The sequence below is a fragment of the Erpetoichthys calabaricus genome, chromosome 6 (genome assembly GCF_900747795.2).
Source record: "Erpetoichthys calabaricus chromosome 6, fErpCal1.3, whole genome shotgun sequence".
NCBI lineage: Eukaryota > Metazoa > Chordata > Cladistia > Polypteriformes > Polypteridae > Erpetoichthys > Erpetoichthys calabaricus.
This window is the reverse complement of record NC_041399.2, coordinates 165,183,796-165,205,020: the sequence shown is the minus strand read 5'-3', so window position 1 is coordinate 165,205,020 and position 21,225 is coordinate 165,183,796. Positions and strand designations below refer to the sequence as shown.

General features: G+C 39.9%; 1 protein-coding gene across 1 annotated transcript in view; it reads right to left on the bottom strand.

The window, feature by feature from the left end:
* The window catches only part of LOC114653127 (POTE ankyrin domain family member D-like), a 72,481-nt gene that overhangs the window by 46,875 nt on the left and 4,381 nt on the right, over positions 1-21,225 (bottom strand). The window contains exons 3-9 of the mRNA XM_028803293.2: positions 17,870-17,984; positions 14,410-14,583; positions 11,243-11,349; positions 4,239-4,376; positions 3,985-4,091; positions 3,382-3,406; positions 3,222-3,294 (exon numbers count right to left, since the gene is read on the bottom strand). Coding sequence (XP_028659126.2) covers positions 3,222-3,294; positions 3,382-3,406; positions 3,985-4,091; positions 4,239-4,376; positions 11,243-11,349; positions 14,410-14,583; positions 17,870-17,984 — 739 coding nt within the window. The remainder of the gene's footprint in view (positions 1-3,221; positions 3,295-3,381; positions 3,407-3,984; positions 4,092-4,238; positions 4,377-11,242; positions 11,350-14,409; positions 14,584-17,869; positions 17,985-21,225) is intronic.

Here is a 21,225-nt window from a genome sequence, read left to right as displayed (position 1 = left end):
CCATATGTAACAATTCCCATGAAACTAACAATACCTTTAAATTCTATATCTGGTAAACCAAACCCGGGGGTGGGTGAGCGAAGCGAGCTGGGGGCGGAATCCCCTCGTAATCTGTAAAAAAAATGCATGTATAGAATAGAGTAGACACTATGCAAACAGATGAAGAAAGCAGCCAAATATTAAGTAAGGTAGTAAACTGTTTGATGACAATATACTTGATGACTTGATAGGCAGCCTAATAAAAATATCAAAAGTGTATAACATAACAGAATTCGGAATTAGCAAAAATATTAAAATGAAGAGTTGTAATTTACTGACATATATTTTGATCATGGCCAAAAATCGTACAATATAATATATTCATAAAAAGCCCTACATTGCATAGTAAATCTGTAACATACCTTTTGAATTTTCTCTTGTATGCCGTATATACTTGCGTATAAGTCGGGTCTTGAAACCCAAAAAATCGATCATAAAATCAGACACCGATTTGTACGCCCGTTCAAAAATACGAAGTTACCAATTTCTTTCGCCACTTCAACGACTTTTAATTTAAAACCAGTTTCATATTTTCTTCTGATTGAATGCTTAATCACAGATAAGGGATGCTCTTACGATAAAGGTGTATGAGGGTGTGAGATACACAAAACAGTGCAAACATCGCTTTGGAATAGTTCGAGTATTACCGTGTGATAACGTAGGCACAATACATAGAAAAAACAAGGCAGTGTGCTCTGTGGTTACTCTCTCAGGTGGGCGTTAGCATATCATAATCTCTTAGACCAATAGTATGAGTTTTCCACATTCAACTATATATACAATCCAACGTCTGTGTGTATGTCTGTCTGCTTTTCACAAGAGAAATACTTAATAGCCATTTTTTTCTAGAATTTGCTTGAACATTCCGATTGATTTTGTGACTTCTCTCATCGCTGTAAGTATCTTAGTTCACTTGCAGGAGCGATTTATTTGTGCTAATCCGAGACAGAGGCTGCGGGCCGAGGGGAGGGGGGAGCATGACATCAGGAGTGGGGAGCTGGACGGGGCCTTCCTCACTTACGCATCAGCCCCCATTCAAGTCGGTCTACTGGTTATAAGTCGGTCACGTTTTGGAGTGTACCTTGCCTCCACTTTGCTAGCGATACCTGTTTGTTTATTGATTTTTAAAGTTTGCCCTGTTTCACTACTACCTGGGCAGAGCCGCAGGGGACAGCTAGTAAAATATAAGTTTAAGATGTACTAGATTGTAAAAATGATTTCTAAAGGATTTTCCAAAATAGGAATGATACATTCATTCTGTGAATGTGATACTTTGGTAAACATTGTAGATGCCATAATGGATGGACAGACATCTTAACTGGGATAAGGAATAATGCCATATCCGGCCAGGAGGCTATAATGGATGCACTGCATAAGTGGAAATGCATCCCGACCAGGATGGTACTAGGATCCTATCCCAGTTGGTGCAGTCGTATAATGGATGGACTGGTTAAGACTAGTTCTCAGGGACAGTTCATCCCCCAAGGCAAAAGGTGGCAGTGCTACTCTGGTATGGTCCCAGTTTTCAGATCTTGCCTCATTAAGGTGTGTCAGAGTCGGGAGTAAGAGGCTGACACTCAGTGTGGAAGGATAAAGAGAGGTAATTTGAGTTACTGGCTTATTCAGTGTGGACTGACCTAAAATCTGCCAAAGTATTCTTATGCAATAAAAAACATTTGTTTTAACTTGGAAATGTGTCTGTCGAAGTTGTGTCTCGTTCACTGGGCTTACCAATGCCCCCTAGAGTCTACAACATGTAAAATTAGATTGCCATTTTCTTTTAAATATTTTTATTGTTACGTAAAAAAACCCAAAAGCATATCCTTTTCAATACACAGTTGTAATATGCTGCAAATTATTTGGGGAGATGTCACTAATTCATTTCACATAGTAACCAAAGATTGCTTTTTCCCATGTTTTCCATATACAGTACCATCTTTCCAACATGTCGGTACATAAACAGCAAATTAACATCAGAAATTGTGACAGCCAATCAAATGGCAGCAACTCAATGCATTTAGGTCTGTAGACATTGTCAAGATGACCTGCTGAAGTCCAAAACAAGCATCAGAATGTTAAAGAAAAGTGTTTTAAGTGACTTTGAATGTGGCATGGTTGTTGGTGCCAGTCGGGCTGGTCTGAGTATTTCTGAAACTGCTGATCTACTGGGATTTTCACACACAACCATCTCTATGGTTTACAGAGAATGGTCCGAAAAAAGGAAAATATCCAGGTAGCGGCAGTAATCTAAGCGAAAATTCCTTTTGATGCCAGAGGTCAGACGAGAATGGCTAGATTGGTTCAAGTAGATAGAAACAGTAACACAAATAGAAACTCGTTAAAACTGAGGTATAGAAGAGCATCTCTGCACAACGTGTCGATCCTTGAAGCAGATGGGTTACAGCAGCAGGAGACCACATAGGGTGCCACCCCACTCAGCTAAGAATAGGCAACTGAGGCTACAATTTGCACAGGATTACCAAAATTGGAAAAAAGATTAGAAAAATGTTGCTTTGTCTGATGAATCTCAATATCTGCTGCAACATTCGGATGGTAAGGTCAGAATTTGGCCTCAACAACACAAAAGCATGGATCTAACCTGCTTGGTATCAACAGTTCAGGCTGGTGGTGGTGGTGTAATGGTTTGGGGGGTATTTTCTTGGAAATCTTTGGGCCCCTCAGTACCAACTGAGCACCATTTAAATGCCACAGCCTCTCTCAGTATTTTTGCTGACCATGTCTGTCCTATTATGACTGCAGTGTACCTGTCTTCTGATGGCTACTTCCAGCAGGATAACGCACCATGTCACAAAGCTCAAATCATCTCAGACAGGTTGAACATTACAATGAATTCACTGTCCTCCACAGTCAACAGATCTCAATCTCATAGACTCCTTTGGGATGAGGTGGATGAATATCCAATATTCACATCATGGATATGCAGTCAACAAATCTGCAACAACGGCATGATGTTATCATGTCAATATGGACCAAAAATCCCTGATGAATTTTTCCAGTACCTTGTTGAATGTACGCCACGAAGATTTACGGCATGTCCTGAAGTAAAAAGGGGGTCCAACGCAGTACTTGCAAGGTGTATCTAATAAAGTGGCCTGTGAGTGCATATTATGAAATTTGCAATCGAATGCACTGTATTTAAGTTGCTTGTTTAAAATTAATACCTTCAGGTCAAAATCAACCTCATTTGTGTCCAATGAACGCCAAGAGGTATCTCCTTCATGTTGATCTGAAATTCTAGGGGAGGAAGCTGAGTGTTAGTCATAGCTGATCCCATGGAACCATGGGAAGGCAGAGAATGTACACTAATTCATACTTTCTTACCTGCTGATGGTCTCCAATGTATCATCTATGGATAAAAAGGAAAAGAAATTGTAGTCAGTACAAATTAAGTCTGCAAAAATATTTCTTTTTTAAATGGAAATGTGAGCAAAATGCATATAAGCATTTACTGTGGGAGTCCAAGTCATCAGACTTTGTCACCAATCCATGCAGTCCCTGGTTCAGTGTAGTTTATCTATTTTCATTTTCATACCATCATGTCTTTGGACCATAATTTAGGTATAGAAATACAATTTGAAGATTTGCTTCTGTGTTAACTGAGCAAAAATATGACCATGTGCACTTTGCTTTACACTCAACGATAATATGTTATCACTGGATATGCCAAGAGGTTTGCTCATTTCAGGAGATGTTAATCTTCCAGTTAGCTTTTTAAATATGCAGATTTTTTTTTATATCTATGTCTGTTTCAATAATAAAAATAATTGTCTCTTCTGAATTGGTCCTCAGGAATTAGGACTAATGAATATTCTTTGCTTGAATGAATGTTTGGCCCTGTTTGTTTCTCTAAAAGACATCTGCTTATATACATATGTATATATTCATTTACTGTATATGTATACTGTATATGGAGAAACAGATTACCGTCTTTACTTTCTTGTGTTCCACTTCCATGATGTTTAAAAAGCCAGTTGGATCCCAGCGGCTGTGGCATTTTCTTTATCTTATATTCAATGATCCTTGCAGAACAGCTACAACAGCAAAGAATAAAAATTCTGCACTACTGATAAGCTTCTTCATATAAAGCACTAGCCTTCTGAGCCCCACATATTTATCACAGAGCCACAATACAACACACAGTAGAAACAAGATGCTATTGTACTGCATGTGGTACTCACTTATTATGTCCATGTGAAACTGCATAATCATCTGCAGTCAAGTTTCTGTTATCAGTTAGCTCAGTATCTGCATTATATTTTAATAGCAAGTCAACCAGAAGATAGTGTCCATTACAAGCTGCATGCATTAAAGGAGTTCTAATAAAAAAAAACACACAAAATAAAAATAAAAAAGTTTAGTGCTGCAAATAGATGGCTGCTGTTGTTACATACATAACGTACTGTAGATAAATGTTGCAATATCTTTTCATTTCTGTGATTGTTTTTTCCCCTAAATATTTTCTCAGACAAGTTTGTGTCACTTAGAAGCTGATGGGATTTTTCAGGAGCTCATGAAGCTGAAGAACTGCCACCGTGATTTAACTTTAATCTGTGATCTCTTGCATGTAGCTTTCATTACGTAACAGCCAGTGGAAATGAGATAAAAAGGACACTGTTACCTGTGACTCTGTTATATTATTGTATTGAGTAGTCCAATATGGTTGAAAAACAGTCATTTCTGGTATACCTTGAAGGAGTAAAATTAAACTTCAGTTTGTTAGTATACTATGAACACTATTAAAGTATAGGGGCATAATAGTGTGGTAGTCAAAAGACTTAAACAGGATTTGATTCCAGCTTTGGTGCTATCCATGTTGAGTTTGTACATTCTGCCTGCAAACGCATGGGCTTTGTCAAGATTTTTCAATTTCCTCCCACATCTCAAAGTTCTACAGTTTAGGTCAGTTGTCAACTTTATGTGGGCCCTGTATGTTTAAGTGTGAGTGTTGATGTGGGGGGTGCTATCTGATGAAATGGCAATCCCTTGCACCCAAAGCTGTGGGCATCCTATAACTCTATAGTGAAATAAACGTGTTAAGAAAATTTAAATATTAAAGATGAAAGCAATAAATGTCATTTCAATTATCTGAACAAATTGTGAAGACCAGATATATAATGAATTCAGTTTTTCACATTTCTTAAAGTCTTGAATATTTTTTATTATCCAACTCTATTATCCACACAAAACTGAACTGAATGAGCATGTTTGCAAATGAATGGATAGATATTTTCTATTGCCACTTATTTCAGGTAAATAAAATGTTGTGTAATAATCTGGTCAATATCTTTTTCTTCTTCCCCATTATTGTCCCTTTGGCTGTTTTGATGAGTCTCCTCCATCCATATCAATCCTCCAATTCCTCATCTGACCACCCACCATTTCTCATATCACTCTTCACAACATCTCCCCAACTTAACCTTTGTCTCCACCTCAACCTTCTCTGGTTAGTCTGTTAATTTATCTATATAAATAAAATCGAGGTATGTTTTTTTTTTTTCACTCAAGGGAAAAGAGTCAATTTTGTAAAATTTTGCATCTGTGACTTGCAACTTAAAATACAGGCTCTATAGTGTACAGGGGAGAGGGTCTGTAATGGGTCGTGGGCAACCCAAAAACCAGTCCTGATGTGGGGACTATAATTTCCATCAAGCAGCAGGAATACACTGGAGCTGATCAGCATGCACAAAGTACTTTAATGGGCAAAATGGGATCTGAAGTGCAGAATTTTCTTCACAATTAATCTGGACAATTTGCTGTTTTAATCTAAAAGATTGTCATATTGTCTCATAATAGGTTATGTTTACCCATTTGGAATTTACAAAAGACATTAATTTCTTCCTTTGATTATCAGCTAGGCACTTTTCTAAGTAATATATGCATCAAAAAGAGGTGTAGGGTGTTGGCAAAGCTTTAAGGAGTAATGGGTCTTTTTTATATCTAACTAAAATACTTTTACAAAACTCAAAAACCCTTTAGCATCAATTTTGAGAAACTGTATGTGAAAGAAACCTTTGCTGATTAATTCATCACTACATATTATTTTGTGATATTTTGTTATAAGCAGTTTAAGAAATGGATGGATGGATATTAAATGTAACCAGTGAAGCAAGATTTGGACCACCCGACAAGGACAGTGACAACCTGCACCATGCAGGTAAGAACTCTGAAATGAACCAATGACACTACATTTTTTATTAAAGCAAAACCTTACATTTTTGAAAAATTCACTATTGAAGACATGCATAAGCCACAAACAAACAGAATGAAACGTGATGCCAATTTGCTGTTTCAAAATATTGTAGAAAGAGAATGACTGAGGATGGAATGAGTAACCTTTACTGTTTCTTGATGGTAAACATTTATTCAAGTACATTTTATGATGAGGTCAGGTGAGGTTGGGGAGCATGCACTGGTACAGCGTGTTGCCACACCCACCACACGATGAAACAGCTTGGGATCCTGGTTAGCAACCTCCCAGTCAGACAAGAGGTCCAGTCCCACCCTCTGGACATGACCTTCTATCTGCCGCAACCCGGTATTACATGGGCGCCCCCTTGGGCTGGACTAGCCACTCAAGTCGTCAAAAATGAGGATCCTGCGAGCCAGATCACCACTGGGGAATTGCACCACATGGCTGTAGTGCTGTAACTGGCGCTCCCTCACAATGCAGGTAATGTGTCCCATTCGGGACTCCACAAGTAACTGGACATTCAACACAAAGTCAAAACAGCAGTACCCAAGGATTCTCTGAAGAGACACAGTACCAAAAGAGTCCAGTCTTCGTCTCAGATCAATGGATAGCATCCATGTCTCACAACCATATAGCAAGACAGTAAGCACCTGGGGTCTCATGTATAAACAGTGCGTGCGCACAAAAATGTTGCATACTCCCATTTCCACGCTCAAATCGCGATGTATAAAACCTAAACTTGGCGTAAAGCCACAAACATTTTCACAGTAGCTCAAACCCTGGCGTACGCAAGTTCTCCGCTTTGTTTTGCAAACTGGTAGCACCCAGCATCAAAGCAGTGCTTTTGTTCCAGTGTGGTTTCCCTTTATTTTTTAGATCCACATCCCTGATGCGGCTTTATCATATACACTGAAATTAACCGCATATTGTTTATTAGTTTAAGGCATCTGATTGTAATTAACCTGTAACAATATAATAGTCCACGGAATGGCCAAACTATTCCAAATACCAAAGCTGCTTTAGCGTTGTTCCTCTCACTGCACCTTCTTCTTCTTCTTTCAGCTGTTCCCGTCAGGGGTTGCCACAGCAGATCGTCTTTTTCCATATTACTCTCACTGCACCACTCGGACTATTTATATCACTGTATCTGAGTGTGGAATCACAGATCTACAGCAGCTGATCGGAAAGAAAATTATTGGTATACAGCATCAAGCACACTCTGCCTCAGCTGTGCTGCCAATTTGAACTGCACTCACTCGGCAAACACTTCAAAGCCTCGCAGTTCAGAAACAGTTTCATCCCAAGAACTATAAACACAATCAATCAGTCCATCAAGTGCTCCTTGTAGAACCGTTTGCACTTATAAGTACAATTACCTCACTGTAAACTTGTGATACAGTTATAATATTGTACAACCTACGCCACTTTATAAAGCGTGTATTTACATATGATGACAATATCATTTTTAAGATGAAATGCAGCAAAATATGTTTATTACATTATACAGATAAAATGGCGCTCCGTTCAGCTCTGATTCTTCTTGCCTCGTGCTGTATTCTTGCTGGGGCTGGCGTGACAGATAGATGAATAGAATAATTAAACATGTACTACGAAGATATTTCAATGTTCCTTAAACGTTTTGAAGAATCGGCGTTCTCAGGTTACAGATGGCTTAACGTCTATTACAGAGCAGATTGTGTGCCGAATTGGGTAATTGGAGAAAGAAAAGGAAGGGTAGGAATTGGGGGTTAGTACATTTGAAAGAGACAGTACTGCTGCAATAAAGTAATTCATCAAAGGTCGCGCATGGCACAGCAAGCATCTTGCGGGGGGAGGGGAGGGGGGCAGGAACAATTACTGGACAGGGCGCCGGCTCGTGACTATCCACCGTGTTCCCATGTTTAATACATGCTTTAATTCCTGTCATCATGAAAATGATATCAAGTATACATCTCAGTATTTTAATTATTCAGAGAGCTGTAATATCACGAATGTAATGGATTCTGTGTCCTGTCAGAGGAAGAGAAAGCCAGTTTAAGAAGCACGTAGTGATTCACACACATAGAGCACATAGAAGAACACATACAAAACAAAGCATTTAATGTGCTACTTTAGTTACGATGGGATTTGAGAAACTAGTAAATTAAGCGATTTTAAGATGAAGTTTATGATGTTCTACTTTAATGACAAAATAAACTATGTGATTAAAGTGGAAATTTTGAGATTAAAGTTCACATTCCGAGCTTTTTTCCCACTGTATCCCTATTTTTTTTTCTTTTCTCTGTACCCTAATAAGCTTCCATATGACACTGAGAAGGTGCGCTATGACTAGCCTTTTCACGGTGACTTTGTCTGACAACTTCTTTTTTATTTCGGGCACTGTGCGACTTTGTGAACTTGAGCTTTCGAGATTCTCCGACACTCTATGTCACTTCGATCAACTTCCTTTTGTTATTTATACCACTGTTTAAACAAACAAATAGTACGTTTTTCCTTGTCTCCACTTGGTATTTGCTGAAATTCTTCTATTTCCCTCCTTTTGCCATTGCCTTTCACAGAATGCTGAGCTTAAGGGCTATTTATATTGATTTGCATATTCAAAGAGGCATAATCTGCGGTGGGCTGGTGCCCTGCCCGGGGTTTGTTTCCTGCCTTGCGCCCTGTGTTGGCTGGGATTGGCTCCAGCAGACCCCCATGACCCTGTAGTTAGGATTTAGCGGGTTGGATAATGGATGGATGGATGGATGGATGGAAGAGGCATAATTCTGGGAATAGTTTGGGAGTGGCAGCAGGCGCGTGCACGTGTGTTACTTTTCACGCTGACCGGGATTCATGGAGCAGAAGAACGTGGAAGTTGGCGAACGCACAAATTTATGCATCTGGATTTTTTTGTGCATATGAACATTTCCGCTTTTGTCCATACGCCATGTTTTAGTGTGAATTCTACACATGGCATTATGCATGAGGCCCCACGACTCTAAAGACTTGGACCTTCGTCCTTTTGCATAGATATTGGGAGAGTCACACACCCCTTTCCAGTGCCCTCATATCCTCTCATGCTCTCCCAATCCATCTACTGACTTCATAGGAAGAGTCAACAGAGACATGAATGTCACTACCAAGGTAAGTAAACCTCCCGACAAGGTCGACACTCTCTCTGCAGACATACACACTGCTGATGGCTGTGTCCAAGAGGTCATTAAAGGCTTGGATCTTGGTTTTAATCCAGGACACTCACAAACCCAGACACTCAGACTCAGACTTTTTTATGATGAGGCGTTATAATTTTAAGCTTTGTTGCCAATACAGAGGTATCATTTGTAGTAATTTTAAATCAACTTATTATCTCTCTATTATAAAAGAAAATCTTGAGATGAGACTATTGCCAAGAGATTTTTTCAAGTCCCGCCCTCCTCTCAACCATTTCCAACCATGCTCGTGGTCCTCTCACCTCTCATTCGTGTAAATGCTTTTTTGTCAGACACAGTTCCTGTGCTCTCAGCTCTTATGAATTTTTACGTTTTCCTCACTTTACGCTCCTAATAAAAGAAGACTTATTATGTCCAAATCTTTTTGAAGAAAGTTATCCCGAATGGTTATCAACAGAAGAAATGAGTACATGGGCAATCCTAGCACTGAGAAACAATGAAGTCAAACAAATTAATGTGAAAATTGTCAATTGGGTAGACAGCAATGACATGTAAAATTTTAACTGGCGACAAGAAAGGTAATGTAGTACGTCTTCTGCAGATAACATTAGACACCAAAGGAGATCTTGATATGCCATTCATATTAAAACATTTATAGTTTCCCGTTATAAAAGCTTTTGTTATGACATTTAACAAATCACAGAGAAAAACATTAGATAGTGTGGTGGATGGCCGGCTTCATATTCCGGCCCTCACCCCCAGGCCGCCAGGAGGAGCTCTCCCGAACAGCATGGACGGGCCCCGAATTCCAGCAGGGCCTCATGGACTATGGAGTTTTTATGCACAGCCCTGCTGGATACCTTGGGGACCACCGGGAGTCGCTGTAGGGAGGCCCGTGGACTCATATGTGCCCTATAACCTGGAAGTACGTCCTGGTCACGTGAACAGGAGAGATGACGTTGAAGAAAAGGACTTCTACCCTGACCCGGAAGTAATAAGGACTTGTGGACTATTGGGCAGGAACACCTCCGGGTCAGGGAGTATAAAAGGACTCTGGGAAAGCCCAGACACTGAGCTGAGCTGGGAGGTAGGGTGGCTAAGTGTCTGGGAGCGGAGGAGAGAGTATTGTGTTTGGTTTATTGAGTATATGAGAAGTGTGGAGTGGAGGGTGCTTTGTGCACGTAATTATTGTATAATAAAAGAGTCTTGGACTTTTACCTGGTGTTTGGAGTGGTGCCTGAGGGTTCAAGAGGTGGATCGGAACCTCTACTGCTACAATAGATATGTCCAGGGTTGGACACCCCTGCTTTATGCTGTCTGTGGCTTTCATTATTCAACAAGCCAAATAAATTATTATAATAGGATTAAACATCCATTCAGGAAACCACACTAAATCAGGAAATACAAAGAAGTAGCACTCATGGTTCCAGCCAAGTAAAGAGTTACCACAACTGTGAAATCCAAATCATACACAAAATGAACAAATTGTCCACTCATGAGAGCAGAGGAATTGAAGCTTATCAGAGAGACAGTGTACCTGACAGATTTTACACTAGCATTTCAATCAGGAATGACAAAACTTTCAACATGTAAAAAACACGTAAATATGCGCTTTCTTACATTAACCCATTACAGAAATATATCTGGGCAACAGCAGGTACTGTGGCTAGGTTAATACTTAGACTATGGAAATTGTGATGACTCCTATTTTAAATCAAAGTACTTAACATAAATATATGTAAATAATATTAATTTAATTGCTCAACAAACAGCAAAAAAAAAAAAATGATGCAATGTATTACATCCTGACAACGCATCCATTACAAAAACAGTTATTGGCTACCTTTTTCCTTTATCCTGAGAGTTAACATCAGCTCCCTTTTTTAACAAAAATTCTGCTATCTTCTCATCATCCCGCTTTATTGCTAGATTCAAAGGTGTTTCTCCTTTCTGTTAAGGAAGAGACCAGACAAATATTTATAAGTGCAATTTTTGGTTATTAACAACACTGTTATAACTTTGAAAATATGATAGACAACTGTCTTTTGCTTAAGAAATACCTATTGCTATAAAATGTTATACTTTTAATTTCTTATATTGATGGAGGCTCATCCATTAAGTGAAATTTAAAGTTCAATGATAAACTATACTGTACATTCATTTATTATTTAAATCTTCTTAATTCAATTTAGGTTGTGGGCTAGAATTTAACAGAACAGAATTGGGTGCATGATGGGAAAAACCCCTGTGCTTATCTATCACAAGGAACATACCATGTATCCCCGAAAATAAGCCCTAATCAAGATCGTCAGCTGAAAAGCAAGGTGCCTAAGGCTGGGTTGATATTTCACGCGATGTGATGCGTGTGTCCGAAACATCCATTAAATTCCAAGGACACCTTGCCACAATATCTCTGAAAAGGATGTTTAATAATTACATCCATCAGTCCAGGGATGTGTCTATTCCAGCAGCATCGGGCGCGAGGCAGAAGCAATCCCTTGACAGGGCAACAGCTCATCACAAGGTGAACACAAGCACTCACATACACTAATGTCATTTTAGTGTCACCAAATCCCCAAACCTTCATGTCTTTGGATGGAAAACTATGCACACTGTGGAAACCCACCAGGGAAACATGCAAACTCCATAAGGACGTGACTCCCAGCGAGACAGCAGCGCTACCGCTCTGCCACCATGTGTAACTATTTACAGTATTCATTGTTTAAACAAAGTTAACGATTTTTCTGTAAAATGTAACATATATAACTTTAATGCATTTCTATGAGGGGCTGTTCAGGAAAAAAAGATTGGTTCATAAATATATACATTGGTTCAGATATATATATCGGTTCGGATACATTGGTTTGAATATATACATTGGTTTTAATACATCCGTTCAGATATATATATTGGTTCAGATATATACATTGGTTGGGGTACATTGGTTGAGATATATACATTGGTTTGAATGCATCTGGTCAGATATATACATTGGTTTAGATGCATTGGTTGAGATATATAAAAATTGGTTTGCATAGATCCATTCTTATATATATACATTGGTTGAGATACATCCGTTCAGATATATACATTGGTTTGAATACACCCGTTCAAATATATACATTGGTTGAGATATATATACTGGTTAATATACATTGGTTTAGATATATATCCATCCCATCCATCCATTTTCCAACCCGCTGAATCCAAACAGGGTCACGGGGGTCTGCTGGAGCCAATCCCAGCCAACACAGGGCACAAGGCAGGGAACCAATCCCAGGCAGGGTGCCAACCCACCGCAGGACACACACAAACACACCCACACATCAAGCACACACTAGGGCCAATTTAGAATCGCCAATCCACCTAACCTGCATGTCTTTGGATTGTGGGAGGAAACCGGAGCGCCCGGAGGAAACCCACGCAGACACGGGGAGAACATGCAAACTCCACGCTGGGAGGACCCGGGAATCGAACCCAGGTCCCCAGGTCTCCCAACTGCGAGGCAGCAGCGCTACCCACTGCGCCACTGTGCCGCCTTAGATATATATATTGGTTTAAATAGATTTGTTTAGATATATACATTGGTTCAGATACATCCGTTCAGATATATATATTGGTTGAGATAGATACGTTTGGATATATACATCGGTTGGGATTTACGGGCAGGCACAACGCGGCCACCCAAGTTTAGCATCTCCCTTTCGCTTCATCATTGCTTCAACACTGTTGTCATTATTGTGCATATTTTATACAAGTATCATATGCCTGTCTGTCGCGTTTTGTTTCATAAGCCGTCTTGGTTGGGGGTCCTCGATTTCAAAGCACTTTTTTCCTTTCATTATTTAAAACACTCACACAGATACCCGCCTCATTGCCCCGCTTCGTCCGCCCCGCTCACTGTACCCGCCTCACTCGCTCCCTCTTGTCCCTCTCATGACAGATTCTTTTCAAAAGCTGAGTTACCGGAAAGCATTGATCGCAACTGCAGTACGTCCCATTTTTTCACCTCATGAGACGTTGGTTTATCATCGACCGAAAGCCGCCCGGTGATTTCTGTTATTCCGTATTGGCAGCATTTCATTAAAGGGCGATCTGTTTCATCAAGGACATTAGTCCTGTTTGCTGAAAGGATGTTATGGAGAAAAACACTGGAATAGCACTGTTTCTTCTGAATGTTTATCAGGGATCAGAATGATCAGAATATCCCTGCTTCACAAATAACAGGTGTTTAACTGTTTTTATAGTAAAACTGACAAAACCACACACATGCACACGCACACAGACACACAGACACACACGCACACGTACACACATGCACACACACACACACACTCAAAACTCACAAATCGTGGGTCGCACACACTACTGATTAAGTGTATCTGTCAGGGGCGATCATTTATTTCACCCCATAAAACGTTAGTTCATCATAGATAGAAAGCAGCGCGGTGATTTCTATTATTCCTTATTGGCAACATTTCATTTAAAGATGATTCACGTCAAGAAGGAGAAAGAGTCTCTTATTTTGACAGGATTTTTTTTTTTTTTTGTAGGCGTAAGCACTCGCACATGCACGCGCTGATACAAGAAGAGAGTATGTAAACTGGCCTATCTGAATGGATTTATAGTGGTTACGCCTAAAAAAAAGATCGTCCTTTAAAAATAAGAGACTCTTTCGTCTTCTTGACACAAATACACAAATTCCACATAGACAATGAACCGACATGGAACTTGGTGCTAGATCAATGACACAGAATCAATGTAAAATACTATTACTACTCCACAATGCATTAATCAATATTCAAAGGCAAAAAAAGCCTAGATATATCCATGAGAAAAGAATTCAATTTTTCAGAAATGGCATAAAGGAAAAAAATGGGGAAAATACATAAAGTTACGTAATTAAAATCTTAAAATTTACTTCAAAGTATTTAGTGCCTTTCTGTGATTATGTGTTCTATACCTCAGAAATACATTTATTAAGTACATTTAACAGAGAGGTTAGATGACCTTTGTAGCAGCATTAATGTTCGCTCCATTTTCTATCAAAAGGTTGACCAGATGGATTTCGGAAATCAAAGTGGCAAAATGTAAGGCAGTTTTCCCGTTGACATCTGCAAGATGCAGATTAGCTTTGTGCTTCAGAAGAGTAACAATGCAGCCCTCATTTTGGCACTGGACAGCCTAGTGAACAAATAAAAAACATTAATACATGAGTTGTCTACATGTAATGGATGAGCAACAATTTTTAGGCTATAAATATGAATATATTGAACAGCATTATATATCTCCATGAACACAGTAATGTTTTCAGAGTAAAATCTTAATAAACAAACTGTTTTGGATTAAATGATTCATATCTCTCCACCAGTCAGTTAGCACAGCATGCATCATCACAAAGCACTTATTAAAGAGAAAATATAACTATCAACAATAATAAGTTCTATAACTCAGAACAAAAGTTTAGAGTTGACAAAGTCGAGGAGTAGCTTCCTCATTATCATCAATTAGTTAATGACTGTTTTTTTCTGGGTTTGACCCAGTTAGCTGATTGACACCCATTTTTCCGTTCTTCATGGTTCTAGGCATACTTTGGGGTGAGACCTCATACTTTTCATATCATTCAATACCACCTCTAATCATTTGGCCTCCCTTCCTCTTGGCCTAATCCCCTCTAACTCCATCTTGTTTCAACTCTTCACTCAATCATCTGCTACTTTTCACTCCAGTACCCAACCCACCATAGTCAAGTTTCTCCTCATCACATTTCCTATCGGCTCCACACCAAGTCCTCTCTCAACTTGGCATTTGTGTTCCTCTCATTATGTGACATACTACACTTAAACATTCTTATATTTGTTATTTCTAACTTTGCTTTATGTTCTGCTTACATTGGCCATGTCTCACTCCCACAGAGCATACTACTCCCACAAACCTTTCATAAAGCTCTTCCATTCAATGTACAAGATCGCCCCTTAGAAGCCAGAATAAGGGACAACTGCAAGAATTTCTTCCATTCACTTCTCATTCTCATTATTAATGAATGGCTTGTACCTCTCTGTGCTCAAAATGTCATCTGCAACTATAGCAGAACTTCCATAATTTCCCTGAAACAACTCCATTGCATTCTGCACCTCTCCCACACACTTTTTATAAACAAAGGTTGCACTTGACACCTTCAGACTACATTTTACACCGCAACATCTTTTATACATCCTACTTCCAACAAGCATTGAATTCACCATGCACCCACCTCTTCCACACCCCCTGCCCCTTTTTTGCATTTTACCTTTTGAGGTCATTTGCTCCCAAAGCAGACTTCTATTTCAGATATCTTCTTCAATTTCACTTCACGTTTTATCATCAAAACAAGATCATCGACATGTAAGTGCTTCCACTGCAGTCCTTCATGCACTTTTCATTTTACCATCTCCATTATTGTTTTAAGGGTGTTTTTTGTTACTATCTTGTATTGTTTATTTAGTGGATGTCATGTGACCACACATTGTCACATTCCCATTGCACACTGTCGCAGGACATGCAATTAATGATGTCACCAGGGCCTTCCTCCATTAACTGAGAAAAGCACTATATAAATGTAATGAATTATTATTATCTATATTACTAAACGACAGTTTAATTTATGCATGGACGGCGGACGCGCCACATGCACACTGTGCCGCAGCGCCCCAGAGTCAAACCCAGCAGCTTCCCAGAGTCAGTAGGTGGCGCCCAAACAACACAACCTGTAAACTAAACTTGCTGTAATCCACTGTGCCAGCAGTCGGTGCCAGCAGAGGCAAAGGAGTCACGGCTACAAATGGAAAGAGCTCAATGATGTGTAATACAAAACCGAGCCCATAGCTCCCAGAGTCAGTGCGTGGCGCCCAAACACCACAACCTGTAAACTACACCTGCTGTAATCCACTGTGCCAGCAGTCAGTGTGTGTAAGTTGGAGTATGCTTCCTAACAGTAAACGACTTCTGCCTAACGACACAGTCACAGAACAACAAAGACGAGATCGCATGGATAAAAACAATACACGGAGGCTCCTACGACGCGCTTCAGACACACCAGAAGCAAAGACGTCACAGCTCCACAATGAAAGAGCTCAACTAACGGAAATACAAAACAAGCCCGTATGGATAAACACAATGAACGAACGCGCCCACAACGCGCTTATGACACAGCAGAGGCAAAGGAGTCACGGCTCCAAATGGAAGGAGCTCAGCGATTAGTAATACAAACACGAGCCCGTTTATTTAATTAAATGAAAACTTTACCATGGCTACGACCTGTAAACTAAACCTGAGGTAAAGCATGCACGCCAGGTTGTACAGCCGCCCGAACGTGATCGCCCACACCACTGCATATACCACGTTCGTTTAGTAATGTAGCTCTCCATGCCCGGATCCGCCGCCATGGTCACTTCAACACGCGAATCTGCCGTCGTCAGCAAACGACTTCTCGCTGATGACACAGCCATAGAAAAACAAAAAAGAGACTGCATGGATAAAAACAATAAACAAATTTGCCTACAACGCTCTTCTGAAACACCACAACCAGATGAGTCACAGCTCCAAAAAGAAACCGCTTTAGTACAAGTATGTTTATTTAATTAAATGAACTTTCCCAGGACGCACCCACCCTCCATGATATTTCATCCCTCCAAGTATCGGAGGGAACAGAAAGTGATTGCCATTCTTGGATTTGCGATTCTTTCGAGAATCGCGGGCTTGCTGGTTATTATTATAATATGGTGGCAAGCAGCAGGATCAGTATATATACTTTGCAACATTCTCTTAATGGTGGTTGACTTTAAATTGATGTAGGCCTAACCTGAGGATCCAACACTCTCTCCGCACAGGGTTTGAACCTTGTTTTGATTCCTGGCTTACAAGGTTTGCTCTTGCCCTTTTGATTGGTCACTTTTGACTTTTGCAGCTTTGACCTCAGTACACCCGACTACTGGTTCAGCTTTGTGTTTTATCTCCTGGTTAACCTTGTTTTACATCAATTACTTATGCCAATACAGTACCCTTAGAAAATAGATATGAAATATTCTGGTTTTCTCATATATCTCAAAGACATATTGTGGTAGGTTGATTTGAGCCTCTTTCGGAGACAGATTTGCTATTTTTTTCTCCATCCATCCATCCATCCATTATCCAACCCGCTATATCCTAACTACAGGGTCACGAGGGTCTGCTATAGCCAATCCCTGCCAACACAGGGCGCAAGGCAGGAAACAAACCCTGGGCAGGGCGCCAGCCCACCGCAGTATTTTTTTCTTGAATATAAAATTTTACCTTCCTGCCTTGAATTATGATTGCTGTTTAGCTCAGACAAATGTTTATGATAATGTCAAGGGTTATCATCTTGTCATTTTATTTTGGTTTTTGAGAACTGTGAGCAAAAAAGAAGCTGATAAAGTTAACATTCACCGAAGACCAATATGAACAGAAGTACCTTCATTAATGGAGTTTGGCCGTCTATGTCAAACACATCAACGTCTGCTTCATTTCTTAGGAGGTATTGAACAACATCAGTGTGTCCCCTAGCACAGGCCAGGTGGAGTGGTGTTCTGAAATAAAGGAAGCATCAAAGAACATGGGTTAGGCAATGAGAAGAAGTATGATGTAAAATATGATTAGGTGTTATATTTGACAGAAAGCTTTTGATTTTCAAAAAAATGTTTTTTTTTCAGAAAGCTTTTCAAAATGTCCCATCGGAGAGGCTATTGGTCATACAACAAGAAGTGGGAATCCTAAGTGCAATATGTAGAATGTTACAAAATTTGCTTGAACAAATGGTAGTGGTTGCAGTAACTTTATTACTCAAGGGTCCACAGTGCTGAGGCCTTTGCTCATTGAAATATATACAGTGTAAGACGCTTGGGGGCACTGTTGCCCCATTAAACTCAATAGACAGACACGGACACAGGGTAAAAGCACCAAGAAGTATTCTTTTAATTATTTCTTCTTATACAGTGCCTTCAAAGCACCAAAGCCACGATAAACACAATTAAATCGATACTAAAAAACAATTCTTCTCTCTACCACACCTCCCAGCAAGCTCCGTCACACTACTCCTGACTCTGGCTCACCTGCTGGGTTCCCATCAGTCCTTTATATAGTCCTTGACCCGGAAGTGCTTCTGTTCTTCCTCCCACGTGACTTGCCAGCACTTCTGGGTCAAATGGAGAATCCCAATTCTTTAATCAGCCCAGAAGTACTGTGGGGTTTCTGTCCTCATGATTTCCAAGTACTTCCGGGCTGCAAGAGAAGCATGACTCCCCATGTACTTTCACAGCTCCCCCTGGCGGCACCCATAGCACCCAACAGGGCTGAGAAACCGGACTCCAAGTCCCAGGATGCCCTGCGGTAATCCGGGGCACTGCTACACTCCAGGGGAGCTGCCATCTAGCATTTTGGGGGAGGCAGTGTCCTTCCATTTCAGGGGCATTCCAGCCGGGATAAGCTGCTGGCCATCCGCCACAACAGTTACATGTTGCACTTCTGCCACCACTCTCATTTATCTATTCTTACACTTTAACCAGCTTTTTGGGATATACACATCACATTTACAATGCATCTGAACGCAGGACTATAGTCCACCACCTTAAGACTTCAGCCAGGTATGACTGTTTCTGTAGATACTCTATTTCCATCACCTAATTGACCTAGCTGACCTAACCTAACTCTCAGTATTAAAAATAGAACAAAACGTACAAGCAGGAAAGTAGGCTTAGTTAGTTCTAATCTTCAAATATTATAAATAGTACCATAAACAAAAGCAAACAGAGATATGGCATTTCATACCATATAACCTGGAGGGGCCTGTAGTTCTGAAAGCAGATGAAGACGAGCAACGTATTCTGTATGTTTATGTGACTCCTACATAGTTTTAATCTTAGTTATAAGAAGCCCTGGTTTTCTTTTGCCAGCTCATTTCTGGCCAAATTGCTAGTCAACTCCCTCTTGTTGTTATGTTACTGACATGGATCCCCCACAGGCTGGGGTACAAATGTAATTTTATATGTCTGTTTTTATGTTTATGTTACATTTGTTGATCATTTAGTTTATACAGTATGTATCTGTGCATTTTTTCAAACGTACTGTGTAGTTGGCACTTGGCTTTTCTATACAGGCAGGGCCCACAGGGCCCCACAGCCCCCAGTCCCTTGTGGTTCATTCTAAATGCACTTGTGATGGTGGTGAGTTCCTTTAGTGATTATTGCTGTTGTGCTATTGCAGGGATCTCAAACTCCAGTCCTAGAGGGCCACAGTGGCTGCAGGTTTTCATTCTAACCCTTTTCTTAATTAGTGACCTGTATTTGATGCTAATTTACTTATTTTGAATTAATTTTAATTGACTTACTCTTGAAGACTCAGAACCCCTAATTGTTTCTTTTTGGTAAATTAGCTGCCCAACAATAATGAGATACAAAATGAACCAAAACATGACCAGCAAACTGTGTCCGTCATGCAATATCTGAAGGTAAAGAAAGGTGAAGGTCTCAGGAATGTTGATCTGCTCAGGTCCACAAAACATTTTAACAGTGCTCTTAGAAAAGAGAAAATCAATTTCAGAAATGTCTGCTATTGCACAATGAGAGCAGCAGCAAGCCATGGAATTAAAGAACGGGTTTAATTAAGAACAAGACTCAGTGCCTAATTAAGCAACTGGTTGGAGTGAAATTGGTTGGAGTTTGAGGCCCTGACTTAGTTGGTCTTCTGCTGGTTCACTCATTTCACATTTCATTTCTGTTTGGGTGCCATTTAAGGAAAGAAATGGAGCAATTCAGAGGAACGATTAAGAAATTCAGGGGAACAAATCTTAAAAAACAAGTCAATTAAAATTAATTTAAAAGAAGTTCATTAGCAGCTAAATAACCCACAGCCACTAGGGCCTTCCAGGACCAGAGTTTGAGAACCCTGCGCTATTGTGATTTACTGGATTCTTTGTACCTGTACTCCATGTTTCTGACTAAAGCTTACTTTTCTTTATAAAGGAAGATGTACAGTAATGGTAATTGATTAGTAATGTCAAATAATGAACATGTAGCGTATATTAATAATGTCTTGAGTTAGTGGTGTGTAGGCACAGGCAAAAGAGAGATTGGTGTGTTTGAACAAATGTATACCGGTAGTTTATTAAAATTGTAATTCTTTTCATTCCTGTGTGATTGTTGAGTTTAGAACAGAGTAATATCACAACAGGGTTAACAAAGTCTTGGCACTGCCCTGTCAAAGTACTCTCTAATGGCCACTTCCTGAAAAAGTCAATCACTATTACTCCTCCTGTGCAACAAAGGAGTTGTGGTCTTTCATCTGCTGAGCTGGGCTATTTGCCTTTACCTCCAGTTTACACTCCAAGGCTTCCACAATCAAAGTGTTGGCCTTGGGTGATTTACGTCTGTCATATCTTTATATATAATACACTATTGTGGCTGTCCGTTTGTCTGTCCAGGATTTTAAATCACCTGTAGCTCACAAACCGTTTGACCTATTGACCTGAAATTTGGTACACATATACTACGTGACATCTACTATCCACTTTTGGGGTGATGATTGACCTCTAAGGTTATTCCTCTTTTTATTTTTATTTTATTTTATTGTAGAATCAACTCTCGGCAGTGCGCAGCAGGGTGGCCATGTGGCACATGTGTACGAGCGCCGTTCTCATCCCTACCACCTTCGCCGTCACTTCCCCTACCTCTTCATATCTTAAATCATTCTTGAAGCAGATTGCAGACTTAAGTGCCAGCTTAAGTGAAAATTTAAAGAAAATGTACTAAGTAATTGTAACACAAACACTGACAG